The sequence below is a fragment of the Cynocephalus volans genome, chromosome 17 (assembly GCF_027409185.1).
Source record: "Cynocephalus volans isolate mCynVol1 chromosome 17, mCynVol1.pri, whole genome shotgun sequence".
NCBI classification, from domain to species: Eukaryota; Metazoa; Chordata; class Mammalia; order Dermoptera; family Cynocephalidae; genus Cynocephalus; species Cynocephalus volans.
This window is the reverse complement of record NC_084476.1, coordinates 3,124,232-3,146,691: the sequence shown is the minus strand read 5'-3', so window position 1 is coordinate 3,146,691 and position 22,460 is coordinate 3,124,232. Positions and strand designations below refer to the sequence as shown.

At 55.7% G+C, this 22,460-nt stretch overlaps 1 protein-coding gene across 2 annotated transcripts in view; it reads left to right on the top strand.

Moving 5' to 3' along the window:
• OLFM1 (olfactomedin 1) overlaps nt 1-22,460 on the top strand; it is a 42,932-nt gene that overhangs the window by 10,528 nt on the left and 9,944 nt on the right. The window contains exons 1-5 of one of the 2 annotated variants that reach the window (XM_063082140.1): nt 2,676-2,914; nt 4,904-5,053; nt 10,010-10,165; nt 12,166-12,385; nt 20,484-20,590. In XM_063082140.1, coding sequence (XP_062938210.1) covers nt 2,765-2,914; nt 4,904-5,053; nt 10,010-10,165; nt 12,166-12,385; nt 20,484-20,590 — 783 coding nt within the window. In that variant the 5' untranslated portion in view covers nt 2,676-2,764. Of the gene's footprint in view, nt 1-2,675; nt 2,915-4,903; nt 5,054-10,009; nt 10,166-12,165; nt 12,386-20,483; nt 20,591-22,460 lie in introns of those variants that run through there. The other variant, XM_063082141.1, reaches the window with a different exon arrangement.

The following is a 22,460-nucleotide window of genomic DNA, read 5'->3' as shown; positions in this document are numbered from 1 at the left end:
TAAAAGCAAATCAGAAGTTCTTCAAAATCAGGACAGGACTGATTTTTTGTTTGTTTGTTAAATTCTTATTTTTTCTATCTGTCCATCTGGGATTGAAGCTTCCTAGAATGTAGCTCTGGTTATTGGGGGTTATTTTCATATCCAACAATACCTCCTCCATGTTTGTACATCTCTTGTCGATGGTCTTTAGCCAATAGCATCTCTAAAGAGAGGTGGCAGAGGTTCTGGGGTCATCAAACCTTATTTTGTATCTCAGTTCTGACACCCCTTAAGCACAGGCTGCTCAGCTGAGGTCCTCTTTGAGCCTGTTTTGTCTCTGTAAAGTATAATGACAATGATTATCACCTTTATTAGGTGCCAAGCTTGTTCCTGTACCAGCTCATTTTGTGCTCATAGAACTCCAGTTACTGCTATTATAAAAAAGCAAAGTTACTGCTATTATACCTATTTTACAGATGGGGAAACTGAGGCACAGATAAGTTAATTAACTGGGCCAAGGTCAAACAGCCAGTTGATGGCAGAGCCAGCACCTGAACCCAGACGATTCCAGAGTCTGTACGTGGCGTGAACATTCTGAGATGCCCCACTTCCAGCAAAAGCATCTACTGGTTAGGTTGCAGAGAAGTTTTAGTGCCCAGGAATGCATTATCGCCTTGGTGATGCTTATGTTCTGGGGTTTACAGCATGCTATACCCCACATCCTGCACTTAGTAGGTGTTAAATAAATATCTGTGGCTTCTGGGATGACCAGAGAGTTTTGTGGATTGGATCGGGTTAGGTTTGAAGTTGTTCCAATAAAATAAGTGGTCTTTGTCCTTCTGCAGTGGGAAGGGGCTGTGCATGATTTGGAAAGATGTGGCTTGTGGCCCTGAATCTGTGTTAACTATGCATGGCACTTGATGAATGCTGACTCCAACACGCCAGCCTGGTGTGACTTGGTGTGGTTTAGACCCCGCTGGTTCTGTGAGCAGAGCCTGCAGTACTGGCTTGCACTGGGAGATGGCGCCATCCCCCAACAGTTGGAATTTTCTGGTATCCAACCCAGATCCGCTGCCTGGGATCCCGTGCTGCTAATCAGAAAAACACATCAGAGGGACTCCTTCAGCCAGCAGGTCTCACACCCCACACTCAGGCCAGGATCATCTTGGCTGCAGCTGAAGTCCTCTCTACACACGGGGCCTGAGCACACAAAGAGAAAAGCTCCAGAAAGGCGTGTTCTTTGGCGGATGCCAGGGAGGCTGGCTCCTTCAGTTCCAGAATCCGTCTTTCAAATCCCTTTCCAGGAAGGGAGATTAATTTTCACCCAGGCAGAAAGGAGTGTAGTGAGTGATCTGGGGGATTCTTTTCCTCCCAAATGGCTGGGGAAGCTTAAGGGAAGGCCTGGACGAAGCGGCTTTCATCTCCGATTAGAAGCCCTCTGCAAATGCAAAAGCCCTATTAAGGTGTTTGACCCAGTCAGGCCTGCGCTTCTGATGAGACTTACACGTGTCCTGGTGCTGATGCTGCGGAGGGCAGGGAGGAGGTGGCAGCTGTGCCAACATGCCCTGCCCGCTGTGCTGGGCACCTGGACTCCAGCCCCATCCTTGACAGGGACATGGGGAGCCAGTGAAGGCCCCCACCCACCCACGCCCCTCAACCACACACCCCTACATCCCCCACATGGCACCCATGTCTGAGCCCCAGACCTACGCACAGCTTCTGCCTGTGTGCAGAGCCCCCTGCACCCCTGTGCAAGCACAGCCGGGCGCGCTAGCCCCCTCCTGCTCAGACCTGCCTCCAGAAACCCTCGGTGGCTGGGGCCAGGAGTTCCAGTTGGCCCTCCCTCCGAGGCCTTAGGACACCGCGGCTGCAGGGGTGGGAGGAGGGGAGGAGGCGGGGCTGGCAGGGGAGCCTTTCACTTTGCACCAACCACCCCGCACCCCCGACCCCCGCGCTGGCGATGGAGACCCTCCCCCGGAGCCAGCCACGAGCTCCCCCTCCTGGCTGGGTTTCAGGCGGCGGCGGCGGCCCCAGGCTGGCGGGGACCTTCGAACCATCCGCGAAGAAGGGTCCCAGCAGCCGCGGTGGAGCGGTCCCTCATCGTCAACCCTTGTTCCCAAAGCTGGCCCTGGGCGGGGGTGGGGTGCCTGAGAGGGGTGTCGGGGCCTCGCTGCGACCGGGCCGTGAGCGCGGGAGAGCGCGCGGGGCAGGAGGGAGCGACCGTGCGCCCTGCCAGGGCTGCCGCGCCGCCGCCAGACTTTTCATGATTTGGGGGCGGTGGCGTGTCTGTCCTCCCGGGTCACCCCTGATCCCAACTCCTGGGCGGACCGGGGTTTGCAGACCTCGCTGCCAGCAGCCAGGGGGCGGCGGGGAGCCGGAGCCGAGAGGAAAAATCCACCCATTTCCTGGGCGGATTGCGTCGGCCGCCGCCCGGCCGTGTCCCCGCCTCCCGGCCGCGGCCCCCGCGCGCAGCCCGCGCCGCGCTCAGAGCCGGGCGGCCCTCGCTGGCGGCGGAGCGCGGAGACGCGGCGGGGCGCGGGGCGAGCAGCGCGCGGCGGGCAGCGGCCACCGGGCCACCACCTTCCCTGGCGCCCGGGGGCGGCGCGGCGATGGCCGGGGCGCGCGGGGCGGCGGCGGCGGCGGCGGGCGGGCGGCGGCGGGCGGAGGGGGCGCGGGGACACAGCCGGGCGCCCCTGGCCGCCGCGGTGCCCGCCGCCTGAAGGCTGCCCGGGGCGCGGGAGCCGGCGCCAGCGCGGCGCGGGCGCAGCAGGCGACTCGAGGCGCGATGTCGGTGCCGCTGCTCAAGATCGGGGTTGTGCTGAGCACCATGGCCATGGTCACCAACTGGATGTCCCAGACGCTGCCCTCGCTGGTGGGCCTCAACACCACCAAGCTCTCGGCGGCCAGCGGCGGGACGCTCGACCGCAGCACCGGCGTAAGTGCGCCCGCCGCCCGCCTTCGCGCGGCCCCCTCACCCCCTCCTCCGTCCTCAGTCCCCAGCCCCTGGGGACCGAGTCGCCCGGAAGGCGGCGGGGTGCAGGGCAAGGGCAGGGGGTTCGAGCCGGCTTCTCCGCGCTACGGGGGTGACCCTGCTCCCCGACTCCCAGCCTCAGCCGCTCCTGCCGCGGCCCCCACCCGCACCCGGGCACGCCTGGGGCGACACTTTCTTCACCTGGTCCCCTCGCGGGGCTGGGGGAACCTGCTCAGGGCCTCAGAGGCCTGGAGTTCTCGTTCACTGATAAGTCTCTCATCGAAAAGGCTAGGAAACTGAGGCTGGAGACTTGGGGACTTGTCCAAGGTCACTCAGCAAGTAAGGGGTGGAGACTTCTAGACCCCAGTCTGGGCTGGGTGCAGCCAGGACTTTGAGCCCGCCGCGCTTTGTAAAAGCCGGACTGGACTCCACCCGGCCCTGGAGTGGGGTTCCAGGCCCAGGTGGGCTCAGGAGCTCCTGCCCTCACCTGCATTCCCAGAGTCCCAGGAGCTCTCCTCTCCTCATCCCCATGCAAAAGTCCTTCGGGGTCCCCTGGGCGGAGGGTGCAGAAGGGCTGGGGAGGGCCCCTAGGAACCGCCAGCTTCCAGCGAGCCCCCTGGCCTTGGACTTCTGTGTCCCTCCCTCCTTGCCTCTGAACTCCTCCCTTCTGGAGCCTAGAGGTAGGGGGAGCAGTGGTCAGGGCAGCTTCTGGGCAGGGCTGACTTGGTGGCTGAGCAGAGGCTGAGCTGGAACCACCGAACAGCGAGGGGCCAGGCCAGTTCCCCTCTAGGCTGAAAGGAGAGGCGAAGGACACAAGTCTCTCCAGCTCCCTTTTTGCTGCCAAAGCCGCAGGGCTCTGGGAGAGGGTCTCTGTGGTGTGACCCCCTCCTGAAACCCTTATTATGGCCACCTCACTTGCTGTTTCCAGAATTGCAGTGTTTTCTTCTTAATGACTATTCCTGCCTCTGGGTCTTGAGCTTCTGGTGTTGGAAATGAATGAAATTAAAACATATTGCTACTATAGGTTCTCCCCGCCCAACGTCTCCTCCCCGTCCCCACGCTAAAGGTAGCAGGGAGGTGGCTGATGACACTAGAGGGGAACTGCTTGGAGACAGTGGCAGGCTGCAGGCCAGCAGGAGGGCACAGGGTACACGTTCAGGGAGTGTTTGGGCTTGGTGCCGCCCTGTGTACCAGGTGGTCAGGACCACCTGGGCTGGGCTGCACAGTGAGAGAGAAAACCATGGGTAGCTCTGGTTTCTCGGTGGTCTTTGGGCAAACTTCAGGAATGAGGTTGGCGGTGACCCCCCTGCAAAACATGTCACCAGCCATTTGGTGACATCCATCAAATGGCTGGTGGGTGGGAGCCGCATGGAGTTGGAAGCCCGGTGTTTTCTCGGGCCAGTCTTCTCTGGGCTGCCAGCAGGAAGGTTGCCGTAGCTCAGGCCGTTGCAGCGCTGGGCTAATAGGCTGCTGGATCCGGGGCCATTACCATCAGTGTTTCATCTCCAGTGTCAGGTGGTGGCGGAGCGAGGCTCGGCTGCACCAGCCACTCCTGCTGGCCTAGCAGGGAGGATATCTTATTTCTGAGTTCCGTGCCTGCTGTGAGTCACCCGGCCACTCACTTTCCCGCCTAGTGGCCTCTAGTCACCCCTCCCATCTACCCAGCATATCAGTTTGGTCAGATGCCATAACTCCAGACAGCTTTTGGGTGGAACTTAAATTTAAACAAATGAAGAGTCGTGTCTCTTTGGCATTCTTCCAGCCCTCTGGGCACCATAATGGGAGACTTGTGCCTCTGTTCCCAGGGGTCCCTTTCCCTCCTTGGGCCATCTCCTTGTGCCCTTCCCCCAGGATGGCTGTGGACAGTCTCCCCTGGTTGTTGCCTCTGATGCGCCACCTTACGGTTTCACGTTCTCTCTTTCCCCTGCCTTGTCTCCCCTGCCCCCTCTCCAGGTGCTGCCCACCAACCCTGAGGAGAGCTGGCAGGTGTACAGCTCTGCCCAGGACAGCGAGGGCAGGTGCATCTGCACGGTGGTCGCCCCCCAGCAGACCATGTGTTCACGGGATGCCCGCACGAAACAGCTGAGGCAGCTGCTGGAGAAGGTGAGCTTGTCCACGCAGGTTGTGTGTGTGCGTGTGTGTGTGTGTGTGTGTGTGCGCGCATGTGTGTGTGTGCATGTGTGTGTGCGCATGTGCTCACACCAGCACCAAAGCTTGGCTAGCTTGCCTGGTCCATCCCAGCTCTTTCCTGTCTTACCTCCACTCAAAATATTTGTGAATGAATGAATGGGTGGATGGATGGATGGACAGATGCCTGGGTGGATGGAGACGCCTGCCTCCTGGTCTGTGGGCATAGCAAGATGGACATAGGGCTCCTGTCCCACACTGCCATCTCTCTGAGTGATGCTCAGGATCTGTAGTGCAGTGGGCTCGGAGCTGTCACCGAGCAGCCACCAGAGAGAGCTCCTTTGAACTCAGGAGTGCAGGGCATTTGGATTTTATGTGCCTTTGAGTGGTTGGACCAACCCCCGTGGATGCCATTCTTGTGCAGAAGCAGCTACGTTGTCACCTTTGTAACCTGTACGGGGACAGCAGTGTGTAATGTGCAGACACATTTTGAATCCATTGTTTCTCTTAATCTTCACAAGAACATATGAGGCTGGTGGTATTTTTCACTCTATTTCAAGAAGGGGAAATTTGGGTCCTGATAGGTGGACTGATGTGTCCCAAGCCAAACATCTAGTTAGCAGGGGAGGGGCACTCAGACACATATGGATCAGCTCCCCACCTGGCTGCGTGTGCCTCCCCCATGCCTTCTCCTGACCAGCACAGCCCATAGGCTCCTGGCACATCCCACCTCCAGGACTCTGTATTTTCTGGTTAATTAATGTGCATGGGTCGCCTGGGAGTTACTCAGGGAAGAAAGAGAAATGGGTGGGCCTTTCTCTCCTGCTCATCTTCCTCCTCAGGGAAAGGGGGTGTTTATATGTAGTATTTACAGGCCAGGGACCCTCCCACCCTGGGGTCACACCGCACACACACACGCACACACACATACACTCACTATTAAAGATGTGACTTTTCCTGCAAATTGGCCTTGGACTTTCTAAAATGGGCATTAGTTTAGGAGTATAAGAGGAGGTCTGTGTGGAGTCAGGGGCTCTGTGACTTGGGGACAGGCCCTGAGCTGTGAGTAGAGACGCTCCTCTTGCTGCCCGTGCCGAGGAAGGTGGACGCAGCTGGGTGGGAGGACAGCACGGCCCCAGCTGGGTCAAAGTTCTTCAGTTCGAGGCCAGCTCAGCCACAGACCCTCGCAGAGCTGCGGGCAAAGGGCCCCTTTTTCGGACTCAGTTTCTTCAACTGTCAATGGAGAGGGTGGGCTAGAGATTGCAGAGGGTCCTCGCAGCTCTGCCAGGCTCCGAAGGCTCCAGTTGCTGCCTGTTCCTGTGCTCCAGGGCCCGTCTGGAAGGGGCAAGAAGGAAGCATCTGACGCCCAGGGCCTGCTTAGAGCCTACTCCCTCGAAGTAGAGTGGATTTTTTTTCCTGTCATCTTTAACCAATCTGAGTAAATCATTTTAAAAGAATTAAAGTGAAATGCATTTGACAGATTCCACAAACATTTATTAACACCAAACTAGAGCAGAGCCTAACTGAGCCTTTAATTATTCAGGATTGTAGACGACGGGGCAGAGCGTGGAGAGGCCTGAGGGACTGCTGCAGGCATGGGGGCGGAGGGCGGCCCTGCAGAGCAGGACCTGGGAGCCCTTGCGGGGGGGCGCTTGGTGGGAAGGCACATGGGTTGGAAATCGGTTCCAGAAACCTCTATGAGCCCCTGGGAGTACAGGCCTTGGGCTTCCCTTTCTGTCTGTACACGCCACACAGCATTACTGCTTACAGATGTAAAGCCCTATTTCACTCCACAGCGGGCCTTCTGTGTTCAGAGGGCACAAGCCATCGGTCGTGAGAGAGGGCTGCCCTCTCTAATGCTCTCTGCACGGTGTTTTTAAGCCGGGCGGGCCGTTCCTTCCCTGGCTCCTCTCCTGCCTTGGTCTACGTGATGCTTCCTTTCTTTCCTCCTCCTCTTTTCTCCTCTCGCCTGTGCATGTGCATGTGCGTGCGTGTGAATGTGAGTGCGTGTGCATGCGTGGAGGTGGGGTGGGCGGGGCGAGGCACAGACAGGGCACCACCATCCTGAGACGGGAGCAGGGGAGGATGCTCCGGAAACCGCAGGTCGTGTGCCTTAGAGCATATTCCAACTGGTCCTGGGTTTCTCCAGCCTGGCTTCTTGTTAAAACCCAGCTGCAGAGACTGTAAAAGTCTGGAGTCCCAGGGCCCCCACCCCAGAGGCTGTGATAATCACTCATAGGCTGGAGTCCCTGGGTCAGGTCTGGGTGTCAAGATGCTGTGGAAGCTCTGCTGGGGTCTGGAGTGCAGCTGGGGCTGAGAACCACAGGACCGGGGCGGGGCTCGGGCTCTGTTCTCGCTGAGGAAGCGCATGGCTCTCCGTTGAAGCGTGGAGTCTTTGGAATCAGTTGAGCCTCGAACTGGCTGCCCTGGTTCTGTGACAGTAGGCATGTTCCTTAACTTCTCTGACCCTTGGTCTCTATATGTGTAAAATGGGACTCAAAACTATTCGCCTCCCGGGGTTTTGTAAAGATCAAAGATAAATAACATAACAGGCTCAGCATAGTGTCTGGAACATTGAAAATGTTCAATAGATTTTAGCAATTAGCCATTCTCCTGAGGCCAGGTGTGTCTGTTGTGTGTTCTGATGTCCCTCCCCCACTTCTTAGCACCTGCTGCCACATTGGGCAGGGCATGGGGTGGATTGTGCTAATGAGTAGCTTTGTGACCTTGAGCATGCCGGTTGGCTTCTTGGACACACATCCTGCAGGTAAGAGGATGCATGTGCTTGGAGAAGGGCGCTGTGGACAGTGATCTTCTTGCAGATGGAGGATTGGGGACAGTGACTGTGACCCTAGACACCATTATCGGTCACAGGCTTACCAGTGCCTGCGCCTTGTAATAGTCCAGAAAGGAAAGTGCACGTTCAGGGTTAGCAGAGCCATAGGATGGTATTTATTTTGTTTTAAGGCAGCTGAGTAGCTTGGCATCTTTAAAATTTATCTTTTAAATTTAAAGCCTAATCTTTAAAATTTAAAACTTGTTAAAAGCATTTTTTCTCTGGGGAGCAACATGCTGTGCGTGTGGTCTTCCGACTGCAGCCAGCATGAGCTCAGCAGCTTCTCCGTGGCACATTTTAGTCCTCACTGCTGTGGACTTTGCTGTCAGGAATCATATCCCCGAACTGTATCCCCTCTGGGGCGAGTGGGAGGAGGGGTCCTTCCTGGAGCTTCCATATAGGTCATTTCTTCCTCCAGTCCTGTGGCTGCAGGGGCCCTTCCTGGACTTTGTGTGGGGTTACAGGTGTGGATAAGGCCCAGTCTCCCTCCCTGCGTGTGTTTCTTGTCCAACAAGGTAGATGAGACAGGTATGTGGCCTACAGGCATTGTGCCAACAAAGTGGTGATGTGGTTTCCAAATAGTATGCAGCCATTCTGGCTTAGCTCATCAGGGAAGCCTCCCTGGAGGAGGTGGTATTCGGTGGGGCCTTGAAGGATGAATAAAACCAAACTTTACAACTGTTCTCAAAAGATGTGCTGCAGTTATTCAAAGTGATGGAATAAGACAGGTGAGGGGAAGCAGAGAGAGAAAAGGAAAAAGAGCAAATAAATGCATTTGTTTCCCACAGGATGTCTAAAGAGAAGGGATCAGAGTCAAAGTCACCCCCGTAATGTGTTTTACAAACTTAAATTTTAAAATAAATTTGTGTGTATTACTTTCAAATAACAAGTCATAAAATTCCATGCATCTTTAAGTGCTGAGATAAGCAGTAGTGGCCTTCCTCTTACTGAGAAGGCTTTTGGTTGCTGTCTTATTTTATCTTATTTGCTGGGGTGCAGGATGCACAGTAAGGGGTGGAAACCACACTGTTCCCTCTTCTTATCACTGACCAGGCAAACCTAAGCCTCATACCCATACGATTCTGTTCCTAGAAGGGAGAGTATTTTCAAATTATGCAAAAAATCAGAAATGAAGATTTGCTGTTATGGAGGTATCTTCCTCCCTAGTAATTGGATTAGGTTCTGAGAAAATGACCCCAACACCACACGGCAATCCTCAGTTGCATTCCACTTGCTCATGGCCCCGAGTGCATTTATACAGAAGCGCAAGCCAGTTCCTGAAAATGAGATGCGCTGGCAGGTGGCTGCACTAAAGCTGTTTTTCTTTTAAGCTCTCTGGAATCCTGTTGAATATTAAACTTGCATCTTGAGGCTAGACTCAATTCAGATCTGCCTGTAAAGATGTAAAACAGCAATTCTTCATTTGCCGGGTGATTGATTCCTGACTCTATGTTCTGAATGTGCATGTTTGCAGAGCAGTCATCTACCTATGATATTGTGGGGTGTGATGGATGGCCTGTGAGATGGGAAAGCAGGCTGGATGCAGAATCAGGGAGCGGGCTTCCCTTATTCCTTCATTCTGCACTTAAGCAATCAACCTTCCCAGCAAGACACAGCGAGATTTAGGGGGAAGGAGGATTTATACCTGGGGGTGGGGCAGCCCAGCAGTGCTGTTCATCTCTGTTGGTATTTATGCCTGCCTGACTATTTTCATCCTGCAACACAAAGAGACTAGAAACAATCCCCTCACCCCCAAAAAGAGAAAAAGGCAAATCACCCAAGGTCCTGTGCCTGGAGCTATAACAAGTGAGGAACTGGAGACACCTGCACACCTGATTTGCATTCCTGATTGTAAGAACACGTTTGGAAGATGGCAGAGGAAAGGTTACTGAACCAGTTTGCTCTGTTTGGGGAGTTGCTGGGTTGCTGGTCCTAATAGTCTTTGGTGCTGGTGATTAGTCAATAGTGCACGGGCCACTTCCAGTTCCCAGTGTGCAGCTGTGCGGGAGAGGTCAGTGTCAGGCACGAGCAGTGTGGGGCAGGATCCTCTGGCACCTGCCACAGCTCTTTCCCTGAACCTGTTGCCCTTTTGACAGGTGCAAAACATGTCTCAATCCATAGAGGTCTTGGATAGGCGGACTCAGAGGGACTTGCAGTATGTGGAGAAGATGGAGAACCAAATGAAAGGACTGGAGTCCAAGTTCAAACAGGTGGAGGAGAGTCATAAGCAACACCTGGCCAGGCAGTTCAAGGTATGTATGCTCCCTCCTTCCCCTCTTCCCCCTCCTCCTTCCCGCCCCCTTCCTCTTCCGAGGCTGGGCTTGTTTCCCCTTCTAGCTTTCCCTTTACCGACAGAAATAGTGACTTGGGGCTGGGAGGAGCACAGGAAGGATTGCTTTTTGCCCTGCAAAGGACTGCTGCCCTTGGAAGCAGAGAGGCAACCCAGCCCAAACCTGGTTTGGAAAAAGACACCTTGAATGAGGCAGGCCGGAGCAGCAGTTTCAGCCCACATTAGCTCCTAAGCCCCCATCAGTCTGGTTTGGAAGCCAGGGGCCCCAGATCCCATTCTTCTCTGGCCAGGTTGCACATTAGCTGGGAAGGGACATCATTATTGGCCCTTGTCATTTCACAGCTGCTGCAGGTAAATCACATTAGCCAAGGATTAGCTTAATTGATTAGAGACGTTTCCGAACAGGGATCACTCCGGGCAGTTTTTCACATCTGACCTAATTTAGCTATGACAAGGCATGCTGTAGACTTGCAGGGAAAAGAGAGAGAGACACCAGCGTCTTTCTCAGCTTGTCCTAAGTGTCCTGCTTCTCCGGGTAACTCTGGATGTTAAAGCCGGAGTTTGTTGGACCTAAAATTATATATACATATGGTCAGATATGTATATATAACTGTATGTATATATGATTGTACACCTATGGTGTACTCAGCTTCAAAACGATTAGAATGAGAAATTATAGGCCACCTTAATTAAGGTATACATGCATGTTAATTAGAAATATAGCCCAGATGTAGGGGGAGAGGTCAAATTACACAGCCTTGCTTGGCTGAAAACTGCTGATGTGCTCTGTCTCTGTCTTCCCGTCCTTTTTATGCTAATGTTTTTCTTTGATGTGCTCCCTGCATGAAGCAAGAACTAATTCTCTTTTAAAAGCAATATATTAGATAGACGAAATGGCAAGCTAATGAAGTTCTAAATCTGTATTATAAATAAAATAATAGTGGGCCTGATCCCGTTGAGGTGAAAAGGAGCTGATTGCTCTGGTTGGAGGCAAGTGGACGTTTTGTCCTTGCTCCTGACATGCCATCATGAATTATCTTGAAGAGAGATTGTGACTTGTCTGACCAAACAGAGTCGGTGTCTCTCCTTGAAGGGCCAGCACTGCCTTCTCTGTGGTGGACAGATTCTGGAGACAGGGTGTGTTCAGTAGCTGTGAGGCAGCTCCCCCTGCAAGCATTGCCCACACACACATCTCTGAGTCCCAAAATTCGGGGTCACTAGCTCTGGGGGAGGAAAAGCCAGCCCTTGCCATTCACCTTGCTTTCACCACATTAAAAAATTCCAGGAGAAACTGTTGTGAGAATCTGTTAAAGCAGTTTGTTTTGACTAACTCTAGCATTAAAGTGTGACTTTTTTTAAGTGACCATGAAAGTATTTGTCTATTAATGGCTATCTGTTTAAGGCAGGCTAGTGAGCTAGTTCCTCAACAGTATTTCATTTTCTTGCTTGCAGGGCTAACTTAAAAGAGTTTTTTCAATGCTGCAGTGACTGAAGAAGCAGTCCACTCCCTGTAACCATGAAAGAGAGCCAGAGAGCTTTTTGCACCATGCATTTTTACTATTATTTTCCAATCCTTAGCACCATATCACTAAGGAACCTTGAATACAACCAGGATCCTCCTTTGCATGCGACTGTAGATGCATTTCATGAATAGTTTGAACCCTTGTCAATGCATTTTTTGAAAAAGAAAGAAAAAAAAAAAAGAACTTTGTGTATGTGACTTAAAGCATGTAACCTTCAGATGTTGCATTCTAAACTGACAATAAAGACCTTTCCCAAATATGTTGGTGTTCTGAGGACTGTTTAATACGCTCTTCCAACTCATTTGGACCAGAATAAATAACTCTATAAATAAAGCAGGCGTATGCACATCTTCCCTCGAATAGGGAGAAGCCAGGCCGAGGCAGGGTGTTACGAGTTCTTGCATGCATAGCACTGAACCAGCTTATTTTAACCTTGCAGGCGATAAAAGCGAAAATGGATGAACTTAGGCCTTTGATACCTGTGTTGGAAGAGTACAAGGCCGATGCCAAATTGGTATTGCAGTTTAAAGAGGAGGTCCAGAATCTGACGTCAGTGCTTAACGAGCTGCAAGAGGAAATTGGCGCCTATGACTACGATGAACTTCAGAGCAGAGTGTCCAATCTTGAAGAGAGGCTCCGTGCATGCATGCAAAAACTAGGTAGGCCCGGAACCCTGCGGGGACGTGGCGCTGCACGGCCCACCTCCTGCACACGCACAGGCTTAGGGAGTGGTGCCGACGCGGACAGCGCCCGCCCGGCTTCAGCGAGGTGACGGCTGGATTAGGGCTCCTGGGTAGGGTTCCCTGGAGAGACAGTAAAGGAGAAGTGTAGGCAGCACCCATCCTAGGGCTGGTCCCTGTCCATGCCCCTTGCGAAGGCCAGTCCACAGACCCCAGTGAGTTGTACATCTGGAAAAAATAGGGTGATGTTAGATGCTGCATACCATCTGATGTGTGTATGTGCATGCGTGTGTGCACGTGTGTGCGTGCCAGACGTGTGTAGTGTTTAAGACACAAGCTTAATAGGGCTGGAAACATACGTCTCAGATTCCTCCAGGTTGAGAATGAGGGCTGATGATGCTTGTTGAGATACTGACTCATATGCAATTTGAATAAAAAAGAAAAAAATTCAGTGACATCACAGTAGAAGATTTGCCCTTCATAGCAAGTAAAGGACTCCCCCCAAACGGCGTGGAAGGAGGGGACCTCTGAGCAAGTGAGGTCCTCGCCCATGTTCACGTGTTCTGAGAAGGACCCCCAGTGGGGGCTGATTCCTATTCGTGATTGATTACCCATTTACCCCATCAACTTCCGGGTTAATTACTTCACAAATCTTAATGTGTTAGTGTCCGAGTCTACTTTTAAATAGCACATTTCAAATCCCAGTCCCATTTTTAGGTTTTCTTAATAAAGATTAGCCAGCCCACCTCGCCAACTGTTTTATAACACAAAGGTTGTTCATTTTTATATCGTATACTTTTTACGGTAATTTAGCCTTAAGAAGTTTTCTTTAGGCTTTATCTGATGTTCTCACTGGGTTCCCCTTATACACCCACCCAGCCCCCGACACACACTCCAAATGCCTTATGATAAACTTAAAACATCGAAAAAGAGCAAACACTTTAAAAAATCTCTAGTGTTGTCAGGTGAAAGAGAAAGAACATGTGAAGGGAAAGAAAATAGTGCCAGCCCGATATTGTTGTTTTAGCAGGTTCCTGCTTCTCGATGGTTTTTAAACGCTGCATCCTCAGTAAGGACGTAGAGTTTTAAGTTCCCCAGTCCTGAACAGACGACAGCAGGATACGTTGGGAGTTTGGGAACTACTGTGTTTTGATGTGTACACTCTCGCGATGTCACACGAGGGGTTCTCTGCAGTGTTGTGCCATAAGCGTGACGGGCTGGGTGACTTCAGGAGGGGCCTGGGCTGAGTGGTCCCTACCACCTCTTTCCAATTTGACATTTTAGGAGTTGGCGCGAGTGTTGAAATGTTAGTGATTTGGGCTCTATTAATGATCATGGGGCTATATGATCATCTCCGTTGGGTACAGTCTTTGGGTGTCTACCCATAATGACCCTGAGTTCACATCGCCTGTCGCTCCAGGCCGCCCATACCCTTCCCCTTAGGGGTCTCCCTTGGCTTCTGAAGTATCCAGCAGTGGGTTTTTTGGCTGGTTGGTTTGTTATTTATTTCCCCACAAGCAGTGTCTTTCCTCCCTGGTGTGCAGACTGGGTATACCAGGGAAAAACCAAGAGAACCCCCCCACATTTCCCAATCAAGGGAGCGAAATGGGGATTTGGGGTGAAATGTACCAAACGGTCAGACGTGCGGGGACTTTCCGAGCAGCACCGCCCCTCCCGGGAGCGCCAGCCTTCCCTTCTGTGCTCGGCCTTTTCTTAGTGGCTGGGCGAGTTTACCTGATGGCTTAAGATCTTGGGTCTTTTACACGGTCACCCTTGGGTGGCTAAAACCATTGGTTTGGGTGTAAGGAGAGGATTCACAGCTCCCCGGAGGTCCTGCTCTTTCCCTACCGGGAGTGTAGGCAGCCCTGCTGAATCAGAGCGTCTGCAGGTGGGGCTGGGGCGGCATAGCCAGCACCCCGCTGATTCTGACGCATAGCAGACTGTGTGCACCCTGGTCTCAGGGAGGCCATTGTAGTAAGTGCCACCCGATAGCTGTGCAGCTCACCCAGGGCGTTTGTCGTCATGCATTTCAGCTGCTGCCTCACCTCTACAAAGGAGGGTGCAGGCAGTTCTGCACCCTGGGGCCACTGTGAGAATTCCCAGAAGTCATTCATACCACAGGCCAGCACTGTGCCCACCATGAGGAGGTGGTGGTAGGTAGGTCGGCAGGTGGGTAGATGATGGAGATAGATGTTAGATGATTGATGGATTGAGAGCTGATTGACGGACAGATAGATAGATAGATTTAGCAGCAGCTGCTCCTCCTGCCACCTCTTCCCAGGCTTTTGTTCAAGCTCAGTAACTTAAGGACCAAATGACTATCCTGTAGCTGCTTAATTTAGACTTATTTTAGCCTTGCAAATAGGCACCCAGTCACCTCAGGCACCCATCCTAGCCGTCTGCTTCCTTGCTGGGAAATGCCGAGGAAGCAGCCCCGGCACCGAGGGGCCGCTCATGCCACGAGCCATCCTGGGCGGGGGCACTTCTGCGAGATGCGGCATCTCTGTAGCACGGGGTTTCTTCCTCGTCCCCTCGACTGCTTGGCTCCTGGTCACCTGCTGCACCTGCTGGTGTGAAGTCTGCCTGTAGGCCCCGTGGTCTAGCGAACAGTCCCGGTTACCTTCCTGGGGTGGTGAAGGAGGAGGGGGTCTCCCTGCGCTTCTCCCAGAGTCCTCTTAATCAGTTCTTCCTTGTGCCACCTCTCTTCCTGTCAATACTGCTGACAATTCCTGACCCCAGAGCGTACACAGAAACAAGCAAATCAAACAAGGACCAGGGTTCCGGTTGCTTTCTGTCTCCGTTTCTAAAGATCCCTCTTCCATAGGATGGTGTGTTTGTCTCTGTGGCCCAGCCAGACACTTGAATCTGAAACTTATTTCTAGAACTGGAGGTTGCCCAGCATCTCCCAGGCTTTCTCTGGAACGGAGGCAGTTTCGCCCCATCCCGCAGGAGCAAGTCTTCTTCCCAGGCAAGGGGAGGGGCAGGGCTGCCCATCGACCTCACCCTCGTCCCCCTGAACTGGGACGTGAGATTGTTCCTCCAAGGAGACCCTGCAGAGTCAGATGCTCCAGCTGCCAAACTGAGCGAAACCAGAAACATGAGGCCCGATGCCCAGTGCCTCCGAGTGCCTGTACCTGTCTATGCCTGGTAGCTCCATACCTCACTGGTCCTCTCTGCAAAATGATGGGACTTGCTGACTTTTAGGTCTTTTCCCAGTTAGACTATTCTGGTGCTCAGATGCTAAAGGCTTTCTCAGCTTCTTTTATTTAACAGGGTGGGAAGGAAGCCGCAGACACCCAAAACCACGAGTAGAACCCTGGCTGCAGGGCGAGTCGGGGTCTTTTTGTTTCACCGAGAACACATCTTAACAAAGCCTGTGGCTGCATCCTAGAATTTTCTGCCAGCCTAGGGAGCTGGGCCCACCTGGCATCCATACTGATGAATGTCCCACTGCAGGCTCCTGTCCTAGAGGAGACAAGTCCCGAAGCCTCTTTCTTGTTCTCTAACCCTGGAGGCGTCAGGAAGGATCAACCAGAGAGAGAGGTTGACTCTCCCCTCCCGCCCAGGGCCCTGGAGCGGGTCGAGCAAGCCGTGCGTGTGGGCCTTGGACAAAGCCATCATGCAGACTGGCGCATTTGGTCAAGGGTTGAGAGAGGAGAGCTTGGGGTGCCTCCGTCTGAAAAAGAACCCACTAGAATGACAGGGAAGAAATGAACCCCAACCTAAAATGCCACTCGTAAGCACCGACTTAAGTGGGATCCCGGCACGGCTAAGCCTTCCTTTCTGGCTCCTTCCAGGAAGTTCTAGGGGTTGCGTGTGGCGAGGTCTCCTGGGGGCCCTGCTCCCCTCCCACGTGAGGAGAAGAAAGGAGTGTCCAGGTGGCCCCTTTCCCTGGTGGCCCCCACTGCAGGCTCTGGTCTGAGCATGAGGCCTGGCTGGGGAGCTGCCTGCTCCCAGCCTCTGTCCTCTGCATCTTGGACACGTGTTGTCCACACTCCCCGCTGGCAAAGTTCGTCTGGCTTAACTTCTCTCAGGTGGGGCGTAAGAGCTGGGACCAAGGAGGAGGGACCCGAGGCCTGGTGACAGGGCAGCCGGCCCTCCTTGCCTGGCCTCTGTGGTTGCCCAGCGACTCCTGTCTCTGGCCCGAGCTCCTTGATGGCCTGCTCTGTGAGATCGCCCAGGCTGCTTTTCAGAAGTGGCCTCCTCCTAGGAGAAGCAAGAGGCAGGTTGTTGCAGCCGTGGTGGCTTGTCCACGCTCCCAGCTTTGCAAGCTGTCCTCCCTTCTGAGACCTGTCCTGGGCCCTCAGGATGGCCAGGCCCTCCCAACCGGGTGTGCTGTCCCTCTGAGACAGAACCTGTGAGACGTGGGAGCGCAGCCAGCCCTCTCTGCTCCCTCCCCTCGCCTCCCCTCCCCTCCCCTCCCCTCGCCTCCCCTCCCCTCCCCTCCCCTCGCCTCCCCTCCCCTCGCCTCCCCTCCCCTCGCCGCCCCGCCTCTCCCCTCCCCCCCCTCCCCTCGCCCCCTCCCCTCGCCCCCCCCTCGCCCCCCCTCCCCTCCCCTCGCCTCCCCTCCCCTCCCCTCGCCTCCCCTCCCCTCCCCTCCCCTCGCCTCCCCTCCCCTCGCCTCCCCTCGCCTCCCCTCCCCTCGCCTCCCCTCCCCTCGCCTCGCCTCCCCTCCCCTCCCCTCGCCTCCCCTCCCCTCGCCTCCCCTCCCCTCCCCTCGCCTCCCCTCCCCTCGCCTCCCCTCCCCTCCCCTCGCCTCCCCTCCCCTCCCCTCGCCTCCCCTCCCCTCCCCTCGCCTCCCCTCCCCTCGCCTCCCCTCCCCTCCCCTCGCCTCCCCTCCCCTCCCCTCGACTCCCCTCCCCTCCCCTCGACTCCCCTCCCCTCCCCTCGCCTCCCCTCCCCTCCTCTCGCCTCCCCTCCCCTCGCCTCCCCTCCCCTCCCCTCGCCTCCCCTCGCCTCCCCTCCCCCTCCCCTCGCCTCGCCTCCCCTCCCCTCGCCTCCCCTCCCCTCCCCTCGCCTCCCCTCCCCTCCCCTCGCCTCCCCTCCCCTCCCCTCGCCTCCCTCCCCTCCCCTCCCTCCCCTCGCCTCCCCTCCCCTCCCCTCGCCTCCCCTCCCCCTCCCCTCGCCTCCCCTCCCCTCCCCTCCCCCTTCCCCTCCCACCTCCTGCGTGCACCCTGAGCGCTCGCTCGTGACTAGAGAGGGTTGCTTTCCTGAACTGGATGTGCCAAGATTCCACCGAGGCTTTGCTGTGGGCTTTTTTAGATCCTGTCAGTTCCCGAGGTCTTGGCAGAACCAGCCTGGACAGAGAACCAAAAATAACTCCCTGCCTGGAGGAGGCGGGGCAGCCTCCACCGCGTGGGCCCCAGGAGCCGTGCCCGCAGCCGGCAGTGGACGAGCAGGGTGCACGGGCCAGCTGCACCCTCCCTGCCCTCTCTAAGCCAAGTGCGACTTTTGCATCTAAGTCGCAGGTTTAGGTCAGTAGGGACAAAATGGGGTGGAGTTCAGAGCAGGATGTCTTTAGGGAAGAGGGTCAAGCCGGTGAAGACGGTGGGGAGGGGAGGGCTGGCATTCCAGGTGGAGGAGGCGGCAGGGAGAGCTGGGCTGACCGGGGCATCGACCTGTCTTCTTCACCGTCTGCGTGTGACCTGGGGGACAGGTGTCTGATCTCCTTTGGGGGAGGTCGTCCAGCCAGGACAGGGCCTGCGTGGGCTTGGGACAGAGGTTTAGTGTGAGTCCACGTCAGGGAAGGCCCATCATGCTGACCGAGGACTGTGAAGTGGCGGGAACCCCAGGGTGCTGTTGGATGGAAAGCCAGCGGCCTTCCACCTGAGCTCCCCAACGGTGACACCTGTGGGGGGTGGTGGTTCCTTTGGACTTTAGACAACTAACCAACCACCGTCCCCTGGCTCTGTGGTGGGGAGCCCTTCCGTGGGAAGCTCGCAGGGGCAATAGTGTCTTAGTGGACGCTGGCCTCTCGGGGTGGCAGGGAGGACCTGGGAGGAGGGTGTTGCTGGGAGGAGGGTGTTGCTGGGAGGAGGGTGTTGCTGGGAGGAGGGTGTTGCTGGGTTTCTCCTGGTTCCCACCCAGTTCTGAGGGGGCTGCAGTCTCCTCAGGCAGCCTGGGACCCCCACACCCCCAGGTCAGTAGGCACAAAGGAAGAACCGGCCTGAGGGTGAGGGGTGGGGTCTGGCCTCAGGCTCCCACTTCCCCAGGCTCTCCACTCCTCCAGATGAAGCCTTTGCGAACCCCCAGCCCGAATCCCCAGGAGGCATGTGGGGTGAAAAGTTGGTCACAGGCTCTCATGGGAAAGGCATCTCTCATGGAATTTTCCAGAACCCACCCAGGGTCTCTGACTCCTAGTCCCTGTAGGCGCTGGTCATCTCATCCGTCACCTCTCTGTCTCCTTCTGCTCTCCTTTCCTCCCACTGATGGGGCACCTGGTCAGGACGGGGGGCTGGTGCACAGCGTCCGAGCAAGCTTGCCTGAGGCCGCGATCACCAGGCACTTTCTTGCCCGGCCTGCTGCTGCCAGGAAGCCTCGAGCCCTGAGGGAACAGTGTCCTGTGGGGGGAAGGACACAGTTCCTCCTTAAAGTGGGCCCATGGGAGTAACTGCGGAGAAGAGACAGGAGGGTACCAGTAGCTGTGGAATTCCTTTCTTCAATCTGGGCCAGAGGCGGCAGCCCTGGGAGCCGGGCCTCTGGGACTTTGGGGCAGGGCAGTGGACTTGATGGTAATCTGGGTGCAAAGCCGGTCTTGCTTCTCCTTGCAGTGGGCCCTCAAAGCTTCAAAGCCTCCTGTTGCCCAGACGTGCTGTCCCACCAACAGGAAGAAAAGCCTTGGCTCTGGGCTGGGTCGGCAGGTTTCCTCTTTCCAGTTTTGTAGGATGCTGCTAATGGGCACACTCACCCCACTTTAAGTTTGGGGGCAGCGTGGGGGGCAGCCCTGCTTGCTTTGCAGGATTGCCCTGGCTAACCCATGGTCCCTGGGTTAAGTCACGGATAGTCTTCCATGAGCGCCTAGATCTTCTCTGCACTTTGCAGACTGCTGTGTACATATGTGAATGTGGTGGCACTTTAGGGGTGCCACGCAGACCTAGGAGGTCACACACATGTCTAGCCTGGAGGGAAAGGGAGGCGTCCTGGAGGGGGCCCTTTATCTGCGGGTCTCGGGGAATCCAGCTCCTGGGGCTTGGAGGTTGGTTAGATTCACGTATTCTGGAGGAGCTGTGTGGCCGTGCAAACAGGTCGGCTCCCAGGTGGGAGGCGTGGGATTTCTGCACAGGGTGGTAGCCACCCTGGGCCGGGGGGCTGTGGGCTCCAGCTCAGCCCTGACTGAATGAGGGTCGGCCAGGGTGAACACGACCCTCGCTCCCCGTCCCTGGCCACCATCTGTGAGATGGGAGGGCTGCTGAGCTCACTCCAGGCTCCCGTCCATTCTAGTGTTCAAAGTCCCAGCCCCCCAGCCCGGGGCTCCTCCTCCAGGCAGAAGAGACGCTCTCACCCTTGCAGGGAAAAGCTCGCAGGCTCTCCAGGCAGGAAGGCAGCCAGGCCTTTCTCCTGGGCACTGAGGAGTGAGTGCGCTCTCCTGCAGTGAGGCGGGGTCCTGGGCTGCCTGCGTCACATTGTGCTTCACGGAGGAATCCCGCCTTGGGGCAGCACCTCATTGCGAGCCTGCTGCGCCCAGTGCTGGCCGGTGTCCCACTGCATGGTCTCTGACGGCCTTGGGAAGTCGAGCTTCTGCTGTCGCGTTGCCCAGGGAAGAAAACTGAGTCCTGGCGAGGCTGGTCCCCCCTTGCAGAGGTGCCACTCTGCTCTGCACTCCTGTCCCCAGGCGCATGAGGAAGGGTGAGACCCTGGAGAGAGGCCCCTCCTTGTTCTGCCCTTCCTGTCCTGGCCTCAGTCTCTCTCTGTTTTGGGGAGGGGGTGGCTTCTCTTGCCTCTGGGGCGAGGGGTGTTGCCTGTGAGGGCACCGTGTGACAGCTGTCCTGCAGCACCTTCCCTGGGCAGTTGGGGTGCCGGCCTCTGTGGGGTGCGGGCCAGGCCCTCACTTTCCTGAACCTTGCGTGCTCTTTTCCAGCTTGTGGCAAGTTGACGGGCATAAGTGACCCCGTGACCATCAAGACCTCCGGCTCAAGGTTTGGGTCCTGGATGACAGACCCTCTGGCCCCAGAAGGTGATAACAGGGTAAGTGTCCCTTTATCTTACAAGGAGGTCATTGGACAAGGGGGTTCTGATGGGACATGGCAGGCCCTGGTCTCCCCGTCTTCCTGGCCCACCTGCCAAGCAGACCACTCCAGGGGCCATGGGCTGGGCAGAGCTGGATGTCCCTGGGGGGTTTGTTCCTAGAGAGACTTGGGGGAGGGGCCCTCTGCTAACCCAAAGTCACAGACCGTGGGGGGAGATGACATGAGGATGGTGGCGGCAAATGACCGAGCTGGCAGACCCCTTCTGTGCCCCTTCCCAGGCCTGGCTTCACCCCAGACCTCTCCCAGCCGGCCTCTGCTGCAGGGGAGTCCTGTTAGACCTTTCCTGTTTCAATGAGCCTCATTAGTGTTTCATTTACCGTTCTTTTCATGGCTGATAGAAACCTGTGTTCCTCTTTGATTTAGGAAACAGTCCATGTTCTTTTTTCCTAGGCTTTTCCCCCCGGGTAAAACCTCAGCAGAGGAGAGAGAAACAAGCCCTACATCTGCCTTGATCTGGGGGCCTGGCTTTCTTCGTTTGCACCCGTTGGGGCGACAGGGAGGTGAGGGGTGGCTGCCTGAGAGGGCAGCGCCGGGCCCGCTTGGCCCCCGGACTGAGTCCTGTGCTGCACGTTTGGACAGCATTGGTCCGGAGCCCTCGCGGAGGGTCTCAGGAGGAGAGAAGCTGCTGGGGCTTTTGCTGTCCTGGCGGCTCCCCCGCGGGGCACAGCCCAGAGGCCCGGAGTGTCTCTCGCCCAGCACTCTTCCTGCAGGGGTTTGCAGGACCTTTAGAAACAAACACTTAAACCACTCTACTCTTCCTCTGGGCCGATTGAGGAAGAGAGTCTGAAATGTGAGACCCTCTCCGCCTTATGGGGAGCGTTTTTAATGGACGTGTCTGGATCGTGTCCTCTCTCCGGAGGTTTCTGATCTTTGTCTCCCGCTTCGCCATCTCCAGCATTTAGAAGGGGGATAGGGCGTGATCTCTTACATTTGAATCAGGACGTGGCATGGTGCTTCCGGCACCCTCTCTCCTGCAAAGACGGGGTGGGGAGGACGAGCTGGCTGTCCGTGAGCCTGTGTCCTACTAACAGCCCCGTGGGCGAGGCTGCGCCGTCCCACCAGCCACACGCCCAGACCCCGTCCCAGTGTTTGCTGCTGGACAGTGCTGGAGGGGCCGGCCCGACTGCAAACCTGGGATACGTTTGGGGAGGGGTGTTTGTGGGGGGAGAGGTTGTTTTTGTCCTGTTTTCCGAATTGTGGCAGCTGTTGCTTGGGAGTTTTCTAACTCTTTGTCTGTTGCTCTGACTGTCCTTCTATCCCTCACCCCACCTGGGAAACCTCACCTCTGTTTGGAGTTGGGTTGGAAACTTCCACGTGCAGCAGATGTTAATAATAATATATGGTAATGATGATGATAGTAGTTATTATCATTATTAAAATGATGATGGTAATAATACAGAAATAAAGACAGATGACGGTGGCAGACACTTAGAAGGCAGGTCCTGTGTGCCTGGGCTGGGCTGGGCACTTTGCGTCTGTACGTTAATTCCATTTGTATCAGAGAAAGTGACAGTGGCCGTGGTGCGGCCACACTGTGTGCTTTATCTGGAGCATTCTGCATGCCCTTCTTGGTCTGGTCCTCTCAGTGACCCTCCAGTGTTGAGATCACCTTTGTCTCTGCTGAGTTGATGAGAAGACACAGTGTCCTCACCCCAGGGGTATCACATGCTGTGCCCAAGGACACTGACAGGCTGGTTGGCAGTGTCGCTGAACTCCCAGCTACAGTAGGCACTGACGTTCCTCGCACAGGCTCCCGAAACCTCCCACGTGCAGTCCCGCCCACCCTGTTACACAGAGCAGGACAGCCA